Source organism: Indicator indicator, chromosome 2 (assembly GCF_027791375.1).
Source record: "Indicator indicator isolate 239-I01 chromosome 2, UM_Iind_1.1, whole genome shotgun sequence".
NCBI lineage: Eukaryota > Metazoa > Chordata > Aves > Piciformes > Indicatoridae > Indicator > Indicator indicator.
Genome location: NC_072011.1, coordinates 58,983,437 through 59,003,325, shown reverse-complemented (window position 1 = coordinate 59,003,325; position 19,889 = coordinate 58,983,437). Strand labels below are relative to the sequence as shown.

General features: G+C 48.3%; 1 protein-coding gene across 1 annotated transcript in view; it reads right to left on the bottom strand.

Moving 5' to 3' along the window:
* The window catches only part of ACSS1 (acyl-CoA synthetase short chain family member 1), a 46,947-nt gene extending 27,873 nt beyond the window's left edge, over positions 1 to 19,074 (bottom strand). The window contains exons 1-3 of the mRNA XM_054397373.1: positions 18,780 to 19,074; positions 14,920 to 15,016; positions 4,768 to 4,967 (exon numbers count right to left, since the gene is read on the bottom strand). Coding sequence (XP_054253348.1) covers positions 4,768 to 4,967; positions 14,920 to 15,016; positions 18,780 to 19,074 — 592 coding nt within the window. The remainder of the gene's footprint in view (positions 1 to 4,767; positions 4,968 to 14,919; positions 15,017 to 18,779) is intronic.
* Between the last annotated feature and the right edge of the window lie 815 nt (positions 19,075 to 19,889).

Sequence of the window (19,889 nt, the reverse complement as noted above, 5' to 3'; positions counted from 1 at the left end):
TCAAAAACGTGAGGCCCAGGGAGATTAGGGGGAGCTGGAACCTCTGCATGTTTAGTCCATCTCCTCCACTCCAAAGCAGGGTGCACTCCATCTAAACCATTTCTCACGGCTGTCCCAAAATGCTCCCAAGGTATCTACCCTCTCCCCACCACTCTACTCCAATGCCTATCACAAACACAAGAAAGTCTCTCCCAATGTCTAGCCTAAGCAGTATAGAATCAGAATCATAGAATGGTTTGGGTTGGAAGGGACCTCCAAAGGTCATCTAGTCCAACCCCTCTGCAGTAAGCAGGGGCATCCTCATCTAGATCAGGTAGTCCAGAGTCCTGTTGAGCCTGACCTTGAGTATCTCCAGGGATGGGGTCTCAACTACCTTCCTAGGCAACCTGTTGCAGTGTTCCACCACCCTAATGGTGCAGAACTTGTTCCCAACATCCAACCTAAATCTCCTCCTCACTAGTTTGAAGCCATTGCCCCTTGCTGTATCACTGCAAGCCTCTGTATCACTCTTGGCACTTAAAATGCCTCCATTCCTCTCCAGCAAAGACAACACACAGAATAGTTTCTTCCCAGTTGCTTGTTATAGTGACTTCTGCTGCTTTAGCCCAACAGCTCATGCCCTGAAACCAATGCAAGACTTCTATAACCTTAGTGAACAAGCACATTTACCCCTCTCTCATCCTTTCTCAGTATCCATTGCAAGCTGAACTGAACAGCACCAAATCCAGCATCTTCTTGGAGCCATTACTCTGCTCTGAGATTCTGAAACATTCTGAAACAGAACTGCACCTAGAAAAGAAACATCCTGGAAGCAGAGCACTTCAAATTCATACAATCGTTTCAGTTGGAAATGACTTTCAAAATCAAGTCCAACCATTACCTAGCTCTATCAAGTCTGATGCTAAACTATGTCCCTTAACTGCACATCTCTGCAATTTTTAAACACCTTCAGGGATGGGGATTGAACCACCTCCCAGAGCAGCCTATTCCAGTGTTTGAAGTTTCAGTGAAGAAGTTTCTTCTAAGAAGACAAAGAGCATCCTGGCCTGGATCAGGAATAGTGTGGTCAGCAGCACCAGAGGAGTGATCGTGACCCTGTACTCAGCACTGGCGAGGGCATGACTCAAATAACAGGTTCTGTTTTGGGGCCTTCTCTACAAGACAGATATTGAGGTGCTGGAGCATGACCAGGGAAGGGCAACAAAGCTGGTGAAGGGTCTGGAGAGCAGGTCTGGTGAGGAGCAGCTGAGGGGACTGGGGTTGTCTAGTCTGGAGAAGAGAAGGCTGAGCAGAGACCTTATTGCTCTCTACAATTCCCTGAGGGGAGACCACATTGCTCTCTGCAACTCCCTGAAAGGAGGTTGAAGAGAGGTGGGGTTGGTCTCTTCTCCCTAGTATCAGGTGATAGAATGAGAGGAAATGGCCTGAAATTGTGCCAGGGGAGGTTTAGGTTGGATAGGAGGAAACATTTCTTTGCTGCAAGAGTGGTCAGGCATTGGAACAGGCTGCCCAGGGAGGTGGTGGAGTCACCATCCAAGGAGGTGTTCAAGAAATGTGTGGCCATGGCACTTTAGGACATGGTTTAATAGCCATGGTGGTCTTAGGTTGGTGGTTAGACTCAGTGATCTTAGATAGAGGCCTTTTCCAACCAAAACATTTCTATGATTCTAATCTCCAATCCAAGCCTCCCCTGCTGCAACTTGTGGCCATTTCCTCTTGTCCTGTCCTTTGTACTAGGAAGCAGAGACCAAGACCCACCTGGCTCCAGCCTCTCTCCAGATATTTCACAGAATTAAATTTGTAGAGAGTAAGGTTCTCTTCCCCAGAAAAAAAAATGCTCAAATTGTACTCCACAATGTTACTACAGAGCTGTGGCTGCAGAGAAAAGGCTCTTTAGCCCATGGTGTCCATACAAGTCACCATGGTGGTCTTAGGTTGAAGGCTGGACTCAATGGTCTCAGAGGTCTTTTCTAACTGAAACAATTCTCTGATTCTACAAAAAACAAAGGGTAACTAAAACCTGGACTTACACTCTTCAGACTAATTCTGCTGAAACAGGACACACACCAAAAAAAAAGGACATTGAAACTGCTGTCAGATTTTTATTCCCTCACACTAGCCATAAGAAAACTTCTGTGACTGCTAGGAGATGAGCCAGTTGCTGCTTTGTTCTCCTGCTGGTATTTTTATCATTCCTTGGGTTTTTTTTCATGGCCTCATCACCTTATACATGCTTTGGCCTAAAAGCAGCTCTGTCTCTTGGTACAAAGGCTAACAAAGCAGGGGCAGGCTGCCAATGCTTCCAGTGCTGTCCATAAATCATGGAATCACTGCCCAGGCTGCAGGAGTCTCAAACAAACACTACAGCCAAGGGACAAATCAGGCCCCGTTCCTAAGCTCTGGATTTCTCTCCAGCTTCACTGCTGTCTGGCAGTAAGCCAGAACTGACTGAATATTAAGGAGTCACCATCCCAGGAGGGGTTCAAAAACCGTGTAGACATGGCACATTGGGACATGGTTTAATGGGCATGGTGGTCTTGGGTTGATGGTTGGAGTTGATCATTTTAGAGGTCTTTTCCAGCTGCAATGATTCTCTGGTTCTGTGGCAAGCAATTTATTGTTTTGGAACAGGCTCCCTGGGAAGTTGGTTGAATCCCCATGGATGGAGAGGCTTCAAAGACACAGAGATGTGGTGCTGAGGGAGATGGTTTAGCACTATTACTTAAGTAATAGCTGGGTTCAATGACCTTCTTTTTCAACACTTCTGTGATACTATGATCATGACACCACAACCCAGGTGCACCAGACTTGGTAGAGTTAGAGAATAGTTGGGCTTGATGATCCTCAAGGTCTTCTCCAACCAAACTATTTTATGATTCTGGCTTGAGGCAATCCCAAGCACTAATAGAAGCTATGTGAGGAGCAGCTTGAGAGCAGTCTTGAGGAGAAGGACTTGGCGGTGTCAGTAGACAAAAAACTCAACATGAGCCAGCAATGTGAGTTGCCAACCCAGAAGGCCAACCTTGTCCTGAGCTGCATCAAAAGTGTGACCAGCAGGACAAGGGAGGTGATTCTGCCCCTCTATTGTGCTCTCATGAGACCCCACCTGGAGTACTGCGTCCAGTTCTGGTGCCCCTGTGAGAGACTGGTTGCTTATTTTGCCTCAGTGTTGCTGGAACATGAAACCACCAACTCACACCACCACTGTGGCAATGGAGCATCAATCAAACCACAAGACTAGAGGCTTCTTGGGTTTTTTTCCACACCTGAATATGGAGCTGATTCCAAGAAATCTGACCCAACCCCTGCACCTGCACTCAAACCCATGGCCTGGGGACAGAGGGGCTCAGAGACCCCTGAAGACCACGTGAGACACCCCAGTGATGGTACTGAGCATGTGCACCACCCCCAGGTGGGGGCTGTGGGGAAGCAAAACAGCTCTCAGAATATGCTAAGTGGTTCTCAGCAGAAGGTGAACATATCCAGTACCTGAAGGGGCCCTACAAGAAGGATGGAGAAAGACTGTTTACAAAGGCCTATAGTGATAAGATGAGGGGGAATGACTTCATACTAGTGAAGATCAGATTTACATTGGATGTTAGGAACAAGTTCTACACCATGAGGGTAGTGGAACACTGGAAGAGGTTGCCCAGGGAGGTGGGTGAGGCCCCATTCCTGGAGATTATCAATGTGAGGCTGGACAGGGCTGTGGGCAACCTGATCTAGTTGAGGAATCCCCTGCTGACTGCAGAGGAATCCCCTGCTGACTGCAGATGAGCTTTGGAGGTCCCTTCCAACCCAGACCATTCTATGATTCTGTGATAAAACAATGCTACCAGATAAAAGAGGAGACTACTAACTTCCGATGGAACCTTCCCCCACTGAGCTGGAAGACAAATTTGCTTTGGGGACGCTGAAGGTCTATCATTATGGTAGCTATTGCAACTGACCTTTTCTTTTCTTTTCTTCCTTCCTTTCTCTTTTTCTCTCTCTCTTTCCTTTGCATTTGTGAATTTGTTGGCAGAAAAATAGTTACTTGGCCCTTGACTCCATTTAGAATCTTGATTCTGTTCCCTAGAATGCGATTAAACCCATCATCACAGTCTCTGACCAGCATGTGACAGGCCTCAACACAAGGAGGACATGGAACTGTTGGAGAGAGGAGGGCCACAAAGACGATCAGAGGGCTGCAGCACCTCCCCCATGGGGACAGGCTGCAAAAGTTGGGGCTCTTCAGCCTGGAGGGGAGAAGGCTCCAGGTAGACCTTAGAGCAGCCTTCCCCTACCTGAAGGGGCCTACAAGAAAGCTGGGAGGGACTTTTGACAAGGGCTTGTAATGATAGGAGAAGGGGGAATGGATTGTAAGATGGAAGAGGGGAGATTTAGACTGGAGATTAGGAAGAAATTCTTTCCAGAGAGGGTGGTGAGACATTGGAACAGGTTGCCCAGGGAGGCTGTGGATGCCCTCTCCCTGGAGGTGTTGAAGACCAGGCCTTGAGCAACCTGGTCTAGTGGAAGGTGTCCCTGCACATGGCAGGGGGGTTGGAACTAAATGACTTTTAAGGTCCCTTCCAACCCAAACCATTCTATGATTCTATGTTTTTAAGGCCAGAGAACACTGCATCTGCCACCAAGGAAAAGACTTTTCACAGCGCTTTGCAGAGAAGAGTGAATTCCTGAGAAGGAACTTTTCCTCTGTCTGTTGAGAAAACACCAAATTAGCATACATCTCCAGAGGGGTTTGTTCCCCAGTCTGCATCTACTTACAGTCCATGATCCTCCCAGCTAAGGACTCCGCACTGAATCCAGCGAAGATCACGGTGTGAATGGCACCAATCCTGGCACAAGCCAGCATGGCTGCCACAGACAAGGGAGACACAGACATGTAAATGGCCACCTTGTCCCCTTTCTCTATCCCATATTTTTTCAGGGTGTTGGCAAGGCGGCATGTCAGATCCAGAAGTTCCCTGCAGCACAGAAGCAGCATTGGTAAGTGACCACACAACCTGTTTTACACAGAAGAGCTAAAAAAAAAAAAAAGAAAAAAAGAAAAAAAAGAAAAGGATGAACTTGAACTGAGCAAAGCATTGCCATCACCTCTGGACCTTGTCACCTCAGCAGTGTGGGGCATGACAGCTTTTGCATCTTAAAGAGGGTGGCCTGCAGTGAGGTGAAAGCCAGACTGCTCCTGCCATCGAGAAGGAAAGAGGGGAAGAGAGCCACACTTGCTGCAAAAGGATAAAGAGAGCATGGTGGGTGGAAATTACTCCCCAAAAATAAAATTGCCAGACTAGATCAGATGGAAGCAAATGAAGCTATATTTACAAGCAAAACTAAAATATAGAAATATGGAATGCAGTGAATATGTTAAAAATACACAATATTTATATCCCTTTACAATTTATATACAACACTAGAACCCCCCCGGACAAAACCAGGGGGTTACCAACAGCTTCCTCCTCTTCCTCCCTGTACACAGGACAAGAGAAAGAAGAGCAAAGAGTAGCTTGTTAGTACTTAGCCACAACAAAGGAACACAGCCAAGGTCAGCAACAGCTAAGCAAAAGCACCAGCTAGTATCTGCTAGAGCAAAGAAGCCAAAAAGAGAGTTAGTTTACACAACTAACTTTATGTTAGTTATCAGACCAATGGGATTATTTAGACCTTAGCATTATTTTCCCTTTTACATCCTATGGTAATTTATTTACATTATACTACTTTCCTACTCCGTATGTGGAAAATTTTCCTTGGCATCAGCGTAAAACTACCACAGTGCAAGCAAGAGCCACAGGTGCTGCCCAGAGCTGCTGAGCTCTGGGGTAGGTAGAGCAGCCAGAAAGCCAGCAGTTGTCCGGCTGCCTCTGTAAGCTGGTGCCCATTTTAGCCACTATTGGCCTTTTTTACCTGCAAGGCTCAGTCAGAAGCTACTGAGAACATGTATGGAATAAACACAAGATTAAATGGAAGCATTGTCCAAAGACTCCCAGCACTGTTTACAGTGTCCTGAAAGTTCACAACCAGCACCAGAACAAGAGGACACAGTCTCAAGCTGCGCCAGGGGAATTTTAGGCTCGAGGTGAGGAGAAAGTTCTTCATGGAGAGAGTTGTTAGACGTCGGAATGTGCTGCCCAGGAAGGTGGTGGAGTCACCATCCCTGCAGGTGTTCAAGAGGGGACTGGATGTGGCACTTGGTGACATGGTTTAGTAGTCATGAGGTCTTGGGTGACAGGTTGGACTTTGATGATCCTTGAGGTCTTTTCCAACCTTATTGATTCTGTGATTCTGTAACTAGTAGCTCCCCTTTGTATTGCAAGGGTACACAATGCATTTGCCTGACAGCAATGTGCCCTCATGGCCAAGAAGGCCAACAGTATTCTGGGATGCATTAAGATTGTGGCCAGCATGACAAGGGAGGTTCTCCTCCCACTCTGCTCTGCCCTGGGGATGCCTCATCTGGAATACTGTGTCCAGTTCTGTGATCCCCAGTTCAAGAGGACAAGGAACTACTGCAGAGAGTCCAGCAGAGAGCTGCTGAGGGGACTGTAGCATCTCTCTGATGAGGACAGTCTGAGAAAGCTGGGACTATTTAGCCTGGAGAAGAGGAGACTTAGGTGATCTCATCAATATCTGAAGGGTGGAGGTTAAGAGGATGGGTCTGGGCTCTTTTCAGTGGTGCCCACAGACAAGACAAGGGGCAAGAGGTACAAACTAGAACACAGGAGATTTCACTCCAACTTAAGGAAAAACTTCTTTCCTTTGAGGGTGCTGGAGCCCTGCACAAAGCTGTTCAGGGAAGCTGCGGAGACTCACAGAGAAAGTCAGGAACACCACCAACAGTAACAAAAGCTCTTTTCACAGAGCTCTCTGCTGCAATGTGCTGACTTAACAGCAGAAACATTCCTCCAAGCAACAAAAAAGCAGTTGGTGGACAAGGGCTTGCATGTAGCTTATTCTGATGCCCGCACAGGGAGCAGTGCAATTGCAGGCATCCCTCAGAGCAAGATGCTGTCAGGAACTGAACAGCTCTGTGTGCCTGAAGTGGAAGACGACTGCCAGGTGAAGAGTGCTCTCACATCAAGGAAGGAGGTGGCCCTCACAAGGGGCAGCAGAGCACCCACTACTGATGCCAATCACAGAATCTTTTTGGTTGGAAGAGACCTTGGTGATTCAAATCCAAACATTCTCCAGTTCTACCAAGGCTGGTGCTGAACCATGTCCCTCAGCACCACATCTCTGCATCTTTTAAACACCTCCAGAGACAGAGATTCAACCACCTCCCTAGGGAGCCTGTTCCAGTCTTTGAGAATCCTTTCAGTGAAGAAGTTTCTTCTAATCTCCAACCTAAACCTCTCCTAGTGCAACCTGAGGCCATTTCCTCTCACCCTACCACTTGTTACTAGCGAGAAGAGCTTGGAAGAGAAGAATCTGCCAGGCCAGATCTGCCAGGAATAAAATTGTCCTCTAGGTTCAGGAACTCTCTGTGTACTGATGCCCTCAACCTGCTGACCACACTGTTCTTAAAGCTTTCAAGAATACCCTTGGCCTTCCTGGCCATTGCTGGCTTGTGGAGAACTTGCTCTCCACCAGCATTCCCAAGTCCTTCTCTGCAGAACTGCTTTCCAACAGGACAACCCCTAACCTACCCTGGTACAGGGGGGTTATTCCTCCCCAGGTGCAGCACCCTACACTTACCCTCGTTGAACTTCATGAGGTTCACCTTCTCCAGCCTGTGGAATGACAGCATAGCCTGGAAGGGTGCCAGCCATTCCTCCCAGTGTCTGTCCCTTCATCCAGCTCATTGATGAAGATGTTGAACAAGAGTGGACCCAGTCCTGACCCCTGGGGAACACCACTAGCTACAGGCCTCCAACTAGACCCTGCACCACTGATCACAACCCTCTGCACTCTGTAATTCAGCCCATTCTCAATCCACCTCACTGTACAGTCATCTGGCCCACACTTCTTAAGCTTACCTATGAAGATGTTATGGGAGACAGGAAATGTCAAAAGGAACGTCTTGGAGGTCCCTTAGTGGTGTAGCACATGGTGGAACAGACAAAGGCAATGAAAAAGTGAAGCCAAGAACCCTCAACAAAGAAAACCACTCTGGTGGGTTGAAATTCCCCCCCAACATTAACTTTGCCAGACCAGCTCAGTTGGAAGGCAAATGGAAGGTGTATTTACAAGCACAACTACAGTCTACAATGAAATGCAATGAATATGTACAAATACACAGTATTGACAATATTTACAGGTATTTACAATTAACAAACAGCACAAGGGCCCCCCTGGCCAAAGACCAGGGGAGCTGCAACAGCTTCTCCCTCCCTGCTTCCCCCTTGTACAAAAGAGACAAGAGACAGAAGCAGAGATACTAGGCTTAGCCAAAACAGTGCAGCCAAGGTCAGTAAAGCCAGTGAGTCTCTCCCAGAGTGAAGAAGTGAGAAGAGAGAAATTGTTTTGGGAACCAAATCTTGTGGTAGATGTTTCTCCAATGGGAATGCTTAGAATTACCTTTATTTTCCTTTTTACACCGAATTGTAATTTGTTGACATTTTACTACTTTCTGTTCCAAGATCTGCGAAAAAATTTTAAAGGTATAGCCTAAAACTACGACAACCACAAATCCCTGGCTCCTGTAGCAGAAACTTAGGTTTCCCATCCAGTTCAGGAAAGGGAGTTCGCAGAAGTGCTGTGTCAGGAATAACTTCCCTTGACTCCCTCACTACTTCACACATGCTCTGCTCTAGCTGTCAGGCAATTTGTACATGCCAGCAGGTTACACATTTCCAGTGCTCAACCAAGGCCTGTGTCAGGTCTGAAAAGAGCACCCTGCAGGGTCACAGAATCACAGAGTCATTTTGGTTGGAAAAGACCTTTAAGATCATCAACTCCAACCATTATCTAAGTCTACCAAGTCCAGTGCTAAGCCACATCCCTCAGCACCACAACTCTGCGCCTTTCAAACACCTTCAGGCCTGGAGTGTTCATGGGGTTGTTGTGACCCAGGTGCAGGACCTGGCACTTGGCCTTGCTGAATCTCACAGAACTGACCTCAGCCTATCGATCCTGCCTGACGGTGTGGAGCTGGGCACAACGCCCCACAGAGGCAGAGAGGGCAACCACCAGAGATGGACAACACCACAGAGCACACAGAGGGTCCCAGAGCACCTGATGCCCTGGGCACAAGACCGTCAGACAAGAGGAGACTGCCACTACAGGAGAAGGAAATGTGACGCAATGAGAGGAAGTGCCCAGCCCCTCTGGACAGAGACAGACAAGGAACAGCAAAGTCAGTTCATGGTGCAACAGTCTGCAGATCCTCTGCAAAAGAAGATTGAGAGCTGGGAGCAAGTAAGGGAGCAAACAGGGCAGCAGAACACCACTCCAGAGACCAACCCCCACCTCACTCCAACCTCCTTTCAGGCAGTTGTAAAGAGCAGTGAGGTCTCTCCTCAGCCTCCTCTTCTCCAGACTGAACCCCAGTCCCTGCTGCTCCTCACCAGACCTGTTCTCCAAACTCTTCACCAGCTTTGTCATCCTTCTCTGGACATACTCCAGCTCTTCAATGTCTTTCTTGTAATGAGGGTCCAAAACTTGAACCCAGTATTTGAGGTGTGACCTCACCAGTGATGAGTACAGGGTGACAATCACTTCCCTGCTCCTGCTGGCCATGCTATTCCTGATCCAGGCCAGGATGCTGGTGGCCTTCTTGGCCACCTTAGCACATTGCTGGCTCATGTTCAGCCAGATGTCAAGCAGCACCCCCAGGTCCTTTGCTTATACTAAAAAACCCTTGTCTCTCTCTATATAAGGTTGGTTTCCTTTTTATTGCCCATCAACAAAACTTTCAGTGTTAACACTGTTCTATTCTAGACACTCATCACCTTTCATGCAGGCATCTCATCTGCATCACTTCTCAGCACAAGCCCTGCAAGGCTGTCCCTCCAGCAGAGCCAGCAGATCACTGTTCACACCAGTGCCTCTGTTTAATCTCACAGATGCAATGCTTCTCTCCCTATCTTTATGACTCTGTTCAGAAACTACCAGGCCATATTTTTCCCAGATCCTCACCCAGATACAGCAGTGCCTGTGTTTCCAAAACTCATCATTCAATGTCTGGAACAAAGACTCCTGTAAAACCCATCACCAACACGTGGCATTTTCTCTGACACATTTTAGGGGTGCCTGGCAGAAACCTTTTCCCAAGAAGCCCTGATGCTGTCTTTCACCACAGCAAGACAGCTTGCAGCTTTCTAAACAAGTTAATCCAGTTCTTTTTACACCCCCAAAATAACAAGACCTTCTTTGGAAAGCAATCCCTGGCAAAGTATTTCTAGACATTTTTAGATGACACGAAACTGAGTGGTGCTGTCAATAGGCCAGAGGGATGGGATGCCTGAACAAGCCGGAGAGGTGAGCCTAGGTGCACCTCGTGAGGTTCAACAAGAGCAAGTGCAGGGGTCTGCACCTGTGTGGCAACAATCCTCACTATCAATACAGACTGGGGAATGAGAAGATAGAAAGCAGCCCTGCAGACAAGGACCTGCTGACAGGTGAGAAGCTGGACATGAGCAGACAGTGTGAGCTTGAGGACAGAAGTCAAATGGTATCCTGGGCTGCATCAGAAGAAGCATGGCCAGCAGGTCAAGAGAGGTGATTCTGCCACTTTACTCAGCTCTGGTAAGACCTCACCTAGAGTACTGTGTCCAGCTCTGGTGCCCTCAATTCAGGAAGGACATGGACCTGAGGGAGCAGGTCCAGAAGAGGGCCACAAGGATAATCAGAAGGCTAGAGTCTCCTACGAAGACAGGCTGAGAGAGTTAAGGTTGTTCAGCCTGGAGAAGGCTTTGTGGAGACTTTAATACAGCATTTCAGTATCCAAAGAGGGCCTACAGGAAAGTTGGGGAGAAACTTCTTACAAGAGCTTGTAGTGATAAGACGAGAGGCAATGGTTTTAAACTAGAGCAGGGTAGGTTTAGGTTGGACATTCTTTCTACTCTTTTCACATTGAGGGTGGTAAAATACTGGAACAGATTGCACAGAGATGTGGTTGAGGCCCCATCCCTGGAGACATTCAAGATCAAAAGTAATGGGGCCCTAAGCAATCTGATCTAGTTGGAGATGTCCCTGCTTACTGCAGAGGGATTGGACAAGATGACCTTCAAGGGTCCCTTCCACTCTGTCATTCTGTGACTGAGGCTTTTCCCTTCCTCAGGGAGGAGGAAGCCTGTTCCAGCCCATTTCCTGCACAGCCACTTGCTTCCTTTGCATGCTGTGATGGGAATGGGGCCAGGACTCAGCTGTTTTCTTGCCCCTGACAGCTGCCCAGAGGAGAAGGAAGAACATCCATGACAGCAAACACCTCCTTCCTTGTGCCACCCAGGGCTTATCTAGGAGGAGAAGCTCACAGCAGCAAGCCTTGCAAAGCAGATAACACACAAAACTAGTGCCTTGTCTTTCTCTGCACGTAAACCCTGGACACCTCCCAGCTGAGATTCCAAAACCTTTCTCAAAGCTGATCCATACTGCAGTGGCTACATTAAAGTCTTTGCCTTCCTAGAGCATAACTTGGAGGCTGCTGTCCCATTAGCAGCACAACCAGATCCTAAGGAAAAGGGCACATCTCCCAGAGTTTGGGTCCTCCTGACATTCAGCATCCCTCTCGTTCCCTCTGTATGCTGGGGCTGTCCTGCAGAGGCCACAGGGATCTCAGAGGATTAGTCAGCCAGCATCACAGCTTCTGGGCCAGCTCTTTTTTCTCACGTGCTTCCCAGGAAAACTTCAAGCTAAAACATGATGCTACTACTAGAGGCAATGATTTCAAACTAGAGAAGAGTAGATTTAGATTGGATGTTAGGAACAAGTTCTTTACCATAAGGGTAGTGGAACACTGGAACATGTTGCCCAGGGAGGTGATTGAGGCTCCATCCCCAGAAATATTCAAGGTGAGGCTTTGACAGGGCTCTGGGAAACTTGATCTAGTTGAGGGTTCCCCACTGATTGCAGAGGGGTAGGACTACATGACCTTTGGAGGTCCCTTCCAACCCAGACCATTCTATGATTCTACAAAAAGTTCTCAACTAAGCTTGGCCTCCAAGGAAGGTCAGTGCCAACACACCTCGGAAAACCTTTCCACCCCATCAGAAACCTTTAAAAATGCAGCCCAAAGATCCCAGAAAAGGCAAAACTTTGGATTCTCTCCTTGTGCACACACCCATATAACATGGCTGTTTCCAACAAAGCTATTCTTGACTTAATGAGATAAGCAGAGAACCAGGTGACCCTTTTACCCTGTCATGGGACCAAAGTCTCTTGGGAAACTGTCACTCGCCGCAGTCACCTCTCACTGAGACAAGCAGGCAGAGGAGCAGGAACATAGCTCTCAAACACAAGCATAAGTTTGAAAATAGAGGTTATCAAGGTTATCTTGCACTTTGATGTCCTTTCTGGTTGTTACTTACTGCCTCTTTGTACAGCACTTCAAAGATAAATTCAGTTTGGGGATATCTGTTCTTGTCTTCAGGCCTCAGCAATCACAGATCTACAAGCTGAAAACATGCTTTCTTCCAAACATTTTCTCAAGGCCAAGAAAAAAAAAAAAAAACAGTTCTGTTTGGAAATGTCTTCTCCTATCTCCTGAGATCCCAAGAAGATGGTTTGAGAGTCTGGAACAGCTCAGCACATTTCAAGTAGCACAGCCTAAGGGGAAGGCTACAGTTGTGTTGACTGAAGCTGTCTGATAAGCTGCTCTCCTTCTCAGGTTAATCAGAGCACAATTGCCTCCTCTGACCTACCCTCAGGTTCACACATGGGGCATGAATCTTAGAATGGTTTAGGTTGGTAGAGATGTTAAAGATCATCTAATTCTAAGCCCCCTGCCATGGGCAGGGACACCTTCCACTAGACCAGGCTGCTCGAGACCCTGTCCAACCAGGCTTTGAACAATTCAGGAAGGGGGCATCCACAACCTCCTTGGGCAACCTGTTCCAGTGTCTCACCATCCTCACTGGAAAGAGATTCCCCCTAATATCCAGTATACATCTCCTCTCTTCCAGCTTCCAAGCCCTTGTAAAGTCCCTCCCCAGCTTTGATGCAGACCCCCTTCAGGTACTGGGAGGCTGCTGTAAGGTCTCCCAGGAACCTTCTCCAGGCTGAACAGCCCCAGCTCTCCCAACCTGTCCCCATAGGGGAGATGCTCCAGCCCTCTGATCATCTTTATGGCCTTCTCTGGACCCACTCCAACAGTTTTATCTTCTTCTGCTTGGCCTGTGACAGGACCCCAGAACTGGACACAGTACTCCAGGTGGGGTCTCATGAGAGCAGAGCATAGGGGCAGAATCACCTCCCTTGTCCTGCAGGTCACACTTCTTTTGCTGCAGCCCAGCACACAGTTGCCTTCTGGGCTGCCAGTGCACATTGCTGGCTCACATTGAGTTTTTCCATCAACCTACACCCCCAAGTCCTTCCCCTCAAGACTGCTCTCAAGCCACTCCTGTCCGACCTCTATTTGTGCTCGAAAGAGTGAAGTGGTAAAAAAATCACATACCCCACCCTGAGCTCTGAAAGAACTTTTGATCCCATCTCCTTTTCTACCACTAGAATGGCAAAAGCCAAAACTGCAAGCATCTAGCCAAGCTACTGCGTTGTTACATCACGTTTATATCATAACGTGCTACACAGCCTGCCAAATAACAACCCCCAGATAATCCACTCCTTCCACAGCTTTAGGACAGATCATGCTGATTTCTGCTGCATGGGCCACTAACCTCTCAAAGCTATTTATATACTCACACCTCCCTGCTGACCAGCTTTGTCAGTCCAATGAATAACGTTTGCAGGAGCTTTAAAACATTCTGGAGGTGAACCAGACCACCAGAATCTATTTCGACTGAAGGAGCTCCAGGAATCCCCTTATTGGCAAAGGGACAGAAAAGGGTCAGATGCCAGGACCTCCTATGTCTCCTGTTTTCTGATCCAGCAGATCAAACATCTGGCTCCCTGGGATACAGCAGATCTAACACCTGGCTCCCTGAGATACGCATTGAGGAACATAAAAGTGTGGGAAACCTTTAACTCTCACTAGAGACACAGATGACCTAAAAGGCATTTTTTGCAGGCAGGCCTATCTGCTAAATGAGGCCACAGAGCAGGGAGAAATGTGCTTGAAAATTACTAGAGTCTAACAAAGCCTACCAATTACAGCAGTGATTACAAGTCAGTGTCACATAGAGCAGTTGCTCAATCTGCAAGGAGGATGGGAAAGAGGAACACAGGGAGCTTCAAATCTCCTCCTGACAGGACTTGGTATCATGCTATTGACCAAAAACAGAACAAATTCCCCTGTACTCAGCACTGGTCAAGCCACACCTTCAGTACTGGGGTCAGTTCTGGGCCCCTCACTACAAGAAAGACATTGAGGTGCTGGAGCATGACCAGAGAAGGGCAACAAAGCTGGTGAAGGATCTGAAGAACAAGTCTGGTGAGGAGCAGCTGAGGGAACTGGGGTTGTTTAGTCTGGAGAAGACAAGGATGAGGAGAGACCTCACTGCTCTCTACAACTCCCTGAAAAGAGGTTGGAGCCAGGTGGGTATCAGTGTCTTCTCCCTAGTATCAAATGAGGAATGAGGCGAAATGGCCTCAAGTTTTGCACCAGGAGAGGTTTAGGTTGGACATGAGAAGAAATTTCTTCTCAAATGCTGGAACAGGCTCCCCAGAGAGGTGGTTGAATCCCCATCCCTGGAAGTGTTCCAGAGACATAGAGATGTGGTGCTGAGGAACATGGTTCAGCCCCAGACTTGGTGAAATTAGACCATTGTTGGGTTTGATGATCTTCAAAGTCTTTTCCAGCTGAAACAGTTCTATGAGTCTATGATCATGAAACCAGAACCCAATGCACCCAATGAGAAGGTGTCATACCTGTACGTGACATGCACTTCAGTGCCAGGCTCATCTCTCTCCCAAATCAAAGCCACTTTGTTTGGAGACTTTCTGACGTGTTGATCCAAGCAATTTACTGTAAGAAAAGAGGTTTCAATAAAGCCTGCTTGTGTGCAAGGTGCTCTGCAAACATGGCTTGCTCAAGCTGGCCACTTGGCCTGGGGCACAGTGGCTGGAAAGTTGCCCAGCATAAAAAGACCTTCGGGTGCTGGTTGACAGCTGGCTGAACGCAAGCCAGTGCATGCTCAGGTGGCCAAGAAGGCCCCCAGCATCTTGGCCAGGATGAGAAATAGTGTGGCCAGCAGAGTAGGGAAGTGATCGTGCCCCTGTACTCAGCACTGGTGAGGCCACACCACAAACACTGGGTTCAGTTTTGGGTCCCTCACTACAAGAAGGACATTGAGGTGCTGGAGCAGGTCCAGAGAAGGTCAACAAAGCTGGTGAAGGGTCTGGAGAAGAGGTCTGGTGAGGAGTGGCTGAGGGAACTGGGATTGTGTGGTCTGGAAAAGACGAGGCTGAGGGAAGACCTCATTGCTCTCTACAACTCCCTGAAAGGAGTTGGAGTGAAGTGGAGGTCAGTCTCTCCTCCATAGTAATAGGTCATAGAATGAGAGGAAATGGCCTGAAATTGTGCCAGGGGAGGTTTAGGTTGGATATCAGGGAATATGTCTTTATAGCAAGAGTGGTAAGGCATTGGAATAGGCTGCCCAGGGAGATGGTGGAGTCACCAACCCCAGAGGCGTTCAAAAAACGAGTACGTGTTGTACTTCAGGACACAGCTTAATGGCCCAGGTGGTCTTAGGACTCAATGATCTTAGAGGTGATTTCCAACCAAAAGAATTCTGTGATTCCAAGTGTAACAGTAACCAGCACATGATGAACCGTCATTTGCTAGCTAACCAGCCCCATGCTCATTTATAGCCCTGGCAGTGGCAGGGTTTGCAGCACTGACAAAGCTGCCCTTTGCCATATCTGTAGTATGCAAATACTACAAATACTCTACACTTAATTGCTACAGCTGCCTTAGATAGGGCATCCCCAGGAGAGCTCTCAGATGATTCAGCTCAGCTTAGCTGTTCTGGCTATGTTTAAACCAGCCCAAATTTTTCCCCTGCTCCCAGTAGCACTAAGACGAGACGTACTTTTGATGTTCTTGCTCCCCAGAGCAGCATTTCACTCCATACATCTGACAGACTTGCATTTTTAGCACTGTACTATTTGAATTTTCTAATTAAAGCTCATGTGAAACATTTTTCTTCCAGGGTATGTTAGAAAAGCTGAATCTCAGATAACTGAAAATATCCCAAACTATAGATTCCAAGGTAAACTCAGAGTGCACAGACACCTTATGTCTTTGCAGATCATCTTGAGTGCCATTATGCAGCAAGTGCAGGGCAACCAGGTGATCAAGAAATGGCCTCAAGTTGCACCAGGGGAGGTTTAGGTTGGAGATTAGAAAAACCTTCTTCCCTGAAAGGGCTCTCAAACACTGGAACAGGCTGCTCAGGGAGATGGTTAAATCCCCATCTCTGGAAGTGTTTCAAAGAGGCAGAGATGTGGTGCTGAGGGACATGGTTTTGCAGCAGACTTGGTGAACTTTAAGGTCTTTTCCAACCAAAATCATTCTATGATGCTATCTATACATTAGTAGACATCTGAGAACGTTGAACATATCTCAAGCTACAAACAACACATGCTCAAACTTAAGGGTATAAAAGTACCTTCTGGAGGTGATCTGCAACCACTTGTGGTAGAGGAAACCATTATCTATGCAGGGCCCAAATTAACCTAGGGAAGCACCCACCCTGAGGAAACTTAGAGAATGCACCCAAGAAACCTGCCTGATGGTTAGAGATTAACCTTGTGAAAGATTAAATCCAAGTGTAATCTACACTTATTTCATTATTATCTTCTAGATGAAGCTTTGACTTCAATGGACAGCTATTAAACAACAGTTGCATAACTCAGAGAGCACCCTTAAAAAAAATAATGAGTTTCAGATCATATTTCCAGGAAATGTTAGTAATACTTGTGGGAAAGGGTTTCATTTTTCCACACAAGTGCAACAAAAACTGCCTTTTGCTGTCCCACTTTGTGGGCATTTAAGGACACTGCAGACTCGGGAGTCAGCTTGGGCTGTTTTGTGATCACATCAGATTTACACCACCAGGGTATGAATCATTCCTAGGGTGGAGAAATGAGCCCCTAAAGGTCCACAGAGTGGGAAATCCCTCAGAATTCCACACATTTCAGGGAGAGTAACTGTCAGTCTCAAAAACATGGAAAAGCACTCTTCAGCTGTTTGAAGGTATTTTATTTTCATGTAAATTCCTGCAGTAATACTATAAAAATTCCAGCAGTTAAAGCTATTTCTTATTCTCCTGATACCATACAGGAAGAACTGAGAACACCTTAAGCAGTCAACACATTACTTTGCACTCCATCCACACTTGACTTGATCTGCTGTGCTTTGTTCCATGACCCTTAGCAATTCCCACCACCAAGCTGACTGCAGCAACACCCTCACATATTGTGCCACACTACAGTAAATCACATTAATGGGGATCCACTGCCCAAGCAGCATTTCTTACTCGTGAGCAGGCTTTAGAGGGAATTTCTAGTGCAGGAAGCCCCAGCTGAGCCAAATGAGAGCTTTAGCTCCTTGCTAAGTAAGAACCAGGAGGTGAACTAGGCCAAACACTATTATTTCCTTCCTGATCTGAGGCTTACAAGAGCCTTTTGCTCATTTCACAAAATAGAATTTAGTTACTTTCCCCTTCCTACTCACAGAATATTAGTGGTTTGAAGGAACCTCAAAAGATCATGAAGTCCAACCCCCCCGACAGAGCAGCAGCACCTAGAGCAGGTCACACAGGAATGCATCCAGGAGGGTTTTGAATGTCTCCAGAGAAGGAGAGTAAACAGCCTCTCTGAGTTCCAGTGTTTTGTCACCTTCACAGCGACAAAGTTTTACCTTGTGTTCACATGGAACCTCCTCTGCTCCATCTTGCACCCATTGCCTCTTGGCCTATCATTGGGCATCTCTGAGCAGAGCCTGGCTCTGTCCTCCTGAGAAAGCCCTTCACATCTTTATAAACATGAATGAGATCACCTCTCAGCCTCCTCTTCTCCAAGCTAAAGAGCCCCAGCTCCCTCAGCCTTTCCTCAGCAGGGAGATCACAGTATATCAGAAGCTGGAAAGGACCTCAAGGGATCATCAGATCCAACCCTGCCAAAGCAGGATCACTTAGGGTAGTCTGCACAGGAATGCATCCAGGTGGGTTTTGAAAGTCTCCAGAGAAGGAGACTCCACAACCCCCCGGGCAGCCTCCTCCAGGGCTCCATCACCCTCACTGTAAAGAGGTTCCTCTTCATGTTGAGGTGAAACCTTCTATGTTCAAGTTTGAACCCGTTTCTTCTAATATCCAACCCAAACCTCCCCTGGTGCAACTCGAGGCCATTTCCTCTCTTCCTATCACTTGCTACTAAGGGAGAAGAGACCATCACTCATCTAGCTCCAGCCTCCTTACAGGGAGTTGTAGAGAGCAATGAGGTTTCCCCTCAGCCTCCTCTTCTCCAGACTAAACAACCCCAGTTCCCTCAGCCGTGCTTTTTAACATCTTATACGGCATTTTGTAACACTCCGCGGACTTTCTCAGAGCAGTTTCCAACCGAAATTCTTGGGGGTTTCCCTCAAAAATAGGGTCGCTGGCAAAAACAAACAGAAAAAACAGTGGGTACCCCCCGGGCACCCCGAGGGCAGCAGCGGGCAGGGCCGGCGGGGCAGTCTCCCGCGGCGGTGGGGCTTGAGGAGACGCGCGGTCCCGGAGAGCCCTTACCTGAGACGTTGAGGCGGCCACCGAGGAACCAGCGAGCGGTGCCGGCGGGCAGGCCGGGCTGGCAAGCCGTGTGGAAGGGGTTGTCCCAGCACAGCGTCCCCCGCGCCACCTCCGCCCAGAACCCGGCGGGGTCGCGGGCCGCCCGCTCCTGCCAGACTCCGTACCCGCCCGGCGGCAGCTCCGCGGAGCCCCCCACACCGCGGCGGCAGCTCCGGCCGGCCGCACGCAGCCGGCCCGGCGGGAGCCAGCGGCTGAGGGCGCGCAGCACCCGCGCCCCGGCGGCCGTCAGCGCCATGGGTACTGCCCGCAACTGCCCTCGGAGCCGCGCCCAGACCCCGCCAGCCACGGTCCCGCTTCCGACCCTAGAACAAGCTCCCGCCCGCCGGTAAGAGACCGCCTGTGGGGAGGGGCTGGGCCCGACGAGGCGGCTCCGCGACGGCTCCGAGGCCCGTGAGCACCCCGCAGCCTGGGGAGGTTCCCACAGCCAGAGGAAGCCCCTGCACCCTGACACACAGAATCATAGATTCATTAACGTTGGAAAAGACCTCTGAGAACATCCAGGCCAACCTTCTACCGAACACCTCCATGACCACTAGATTATGTCCCAAAGTGACACATATTTGTTTTTAACACCTCCAGGGACCGTGACTCCACCACCTCCCTGGGCAGCCTATTCCAATGCCTGACCACTTAGTAAAGAAAATTCTTCCTAATATCCAATCTAAACCTGTCCTGCCACAGCTTGAGGCCATTTCCTCTTGTCCTGTCATACGGGAGAGAAGAGGCCAACACCAGCCTCACTACAACTTTGAGACACAGAATCATAGAATCATTAAAGTTGAAAAAGACCTCTCAGATCATCAAGTCCAAACTTCTACAGAATGGTAGGTGTTGGAAGGGACCTCCAGAGATCATGTAGTCCAGTCCCCTCTGCTAGAGCAGCATCACCCACAGTAAATCACACAGGAACACATCCAAGTGGGTTCTGAGTGCTCCCAGAGAAGGAGACTTCACAACCTCTTTGAGCAGCCTGGTCCAGTGCTCTGCCACCCTCAAAGGGAAGAATTTTTTCTTTATGTTTATGTGGAACTTCCTGAGTTCCGTTTGTGC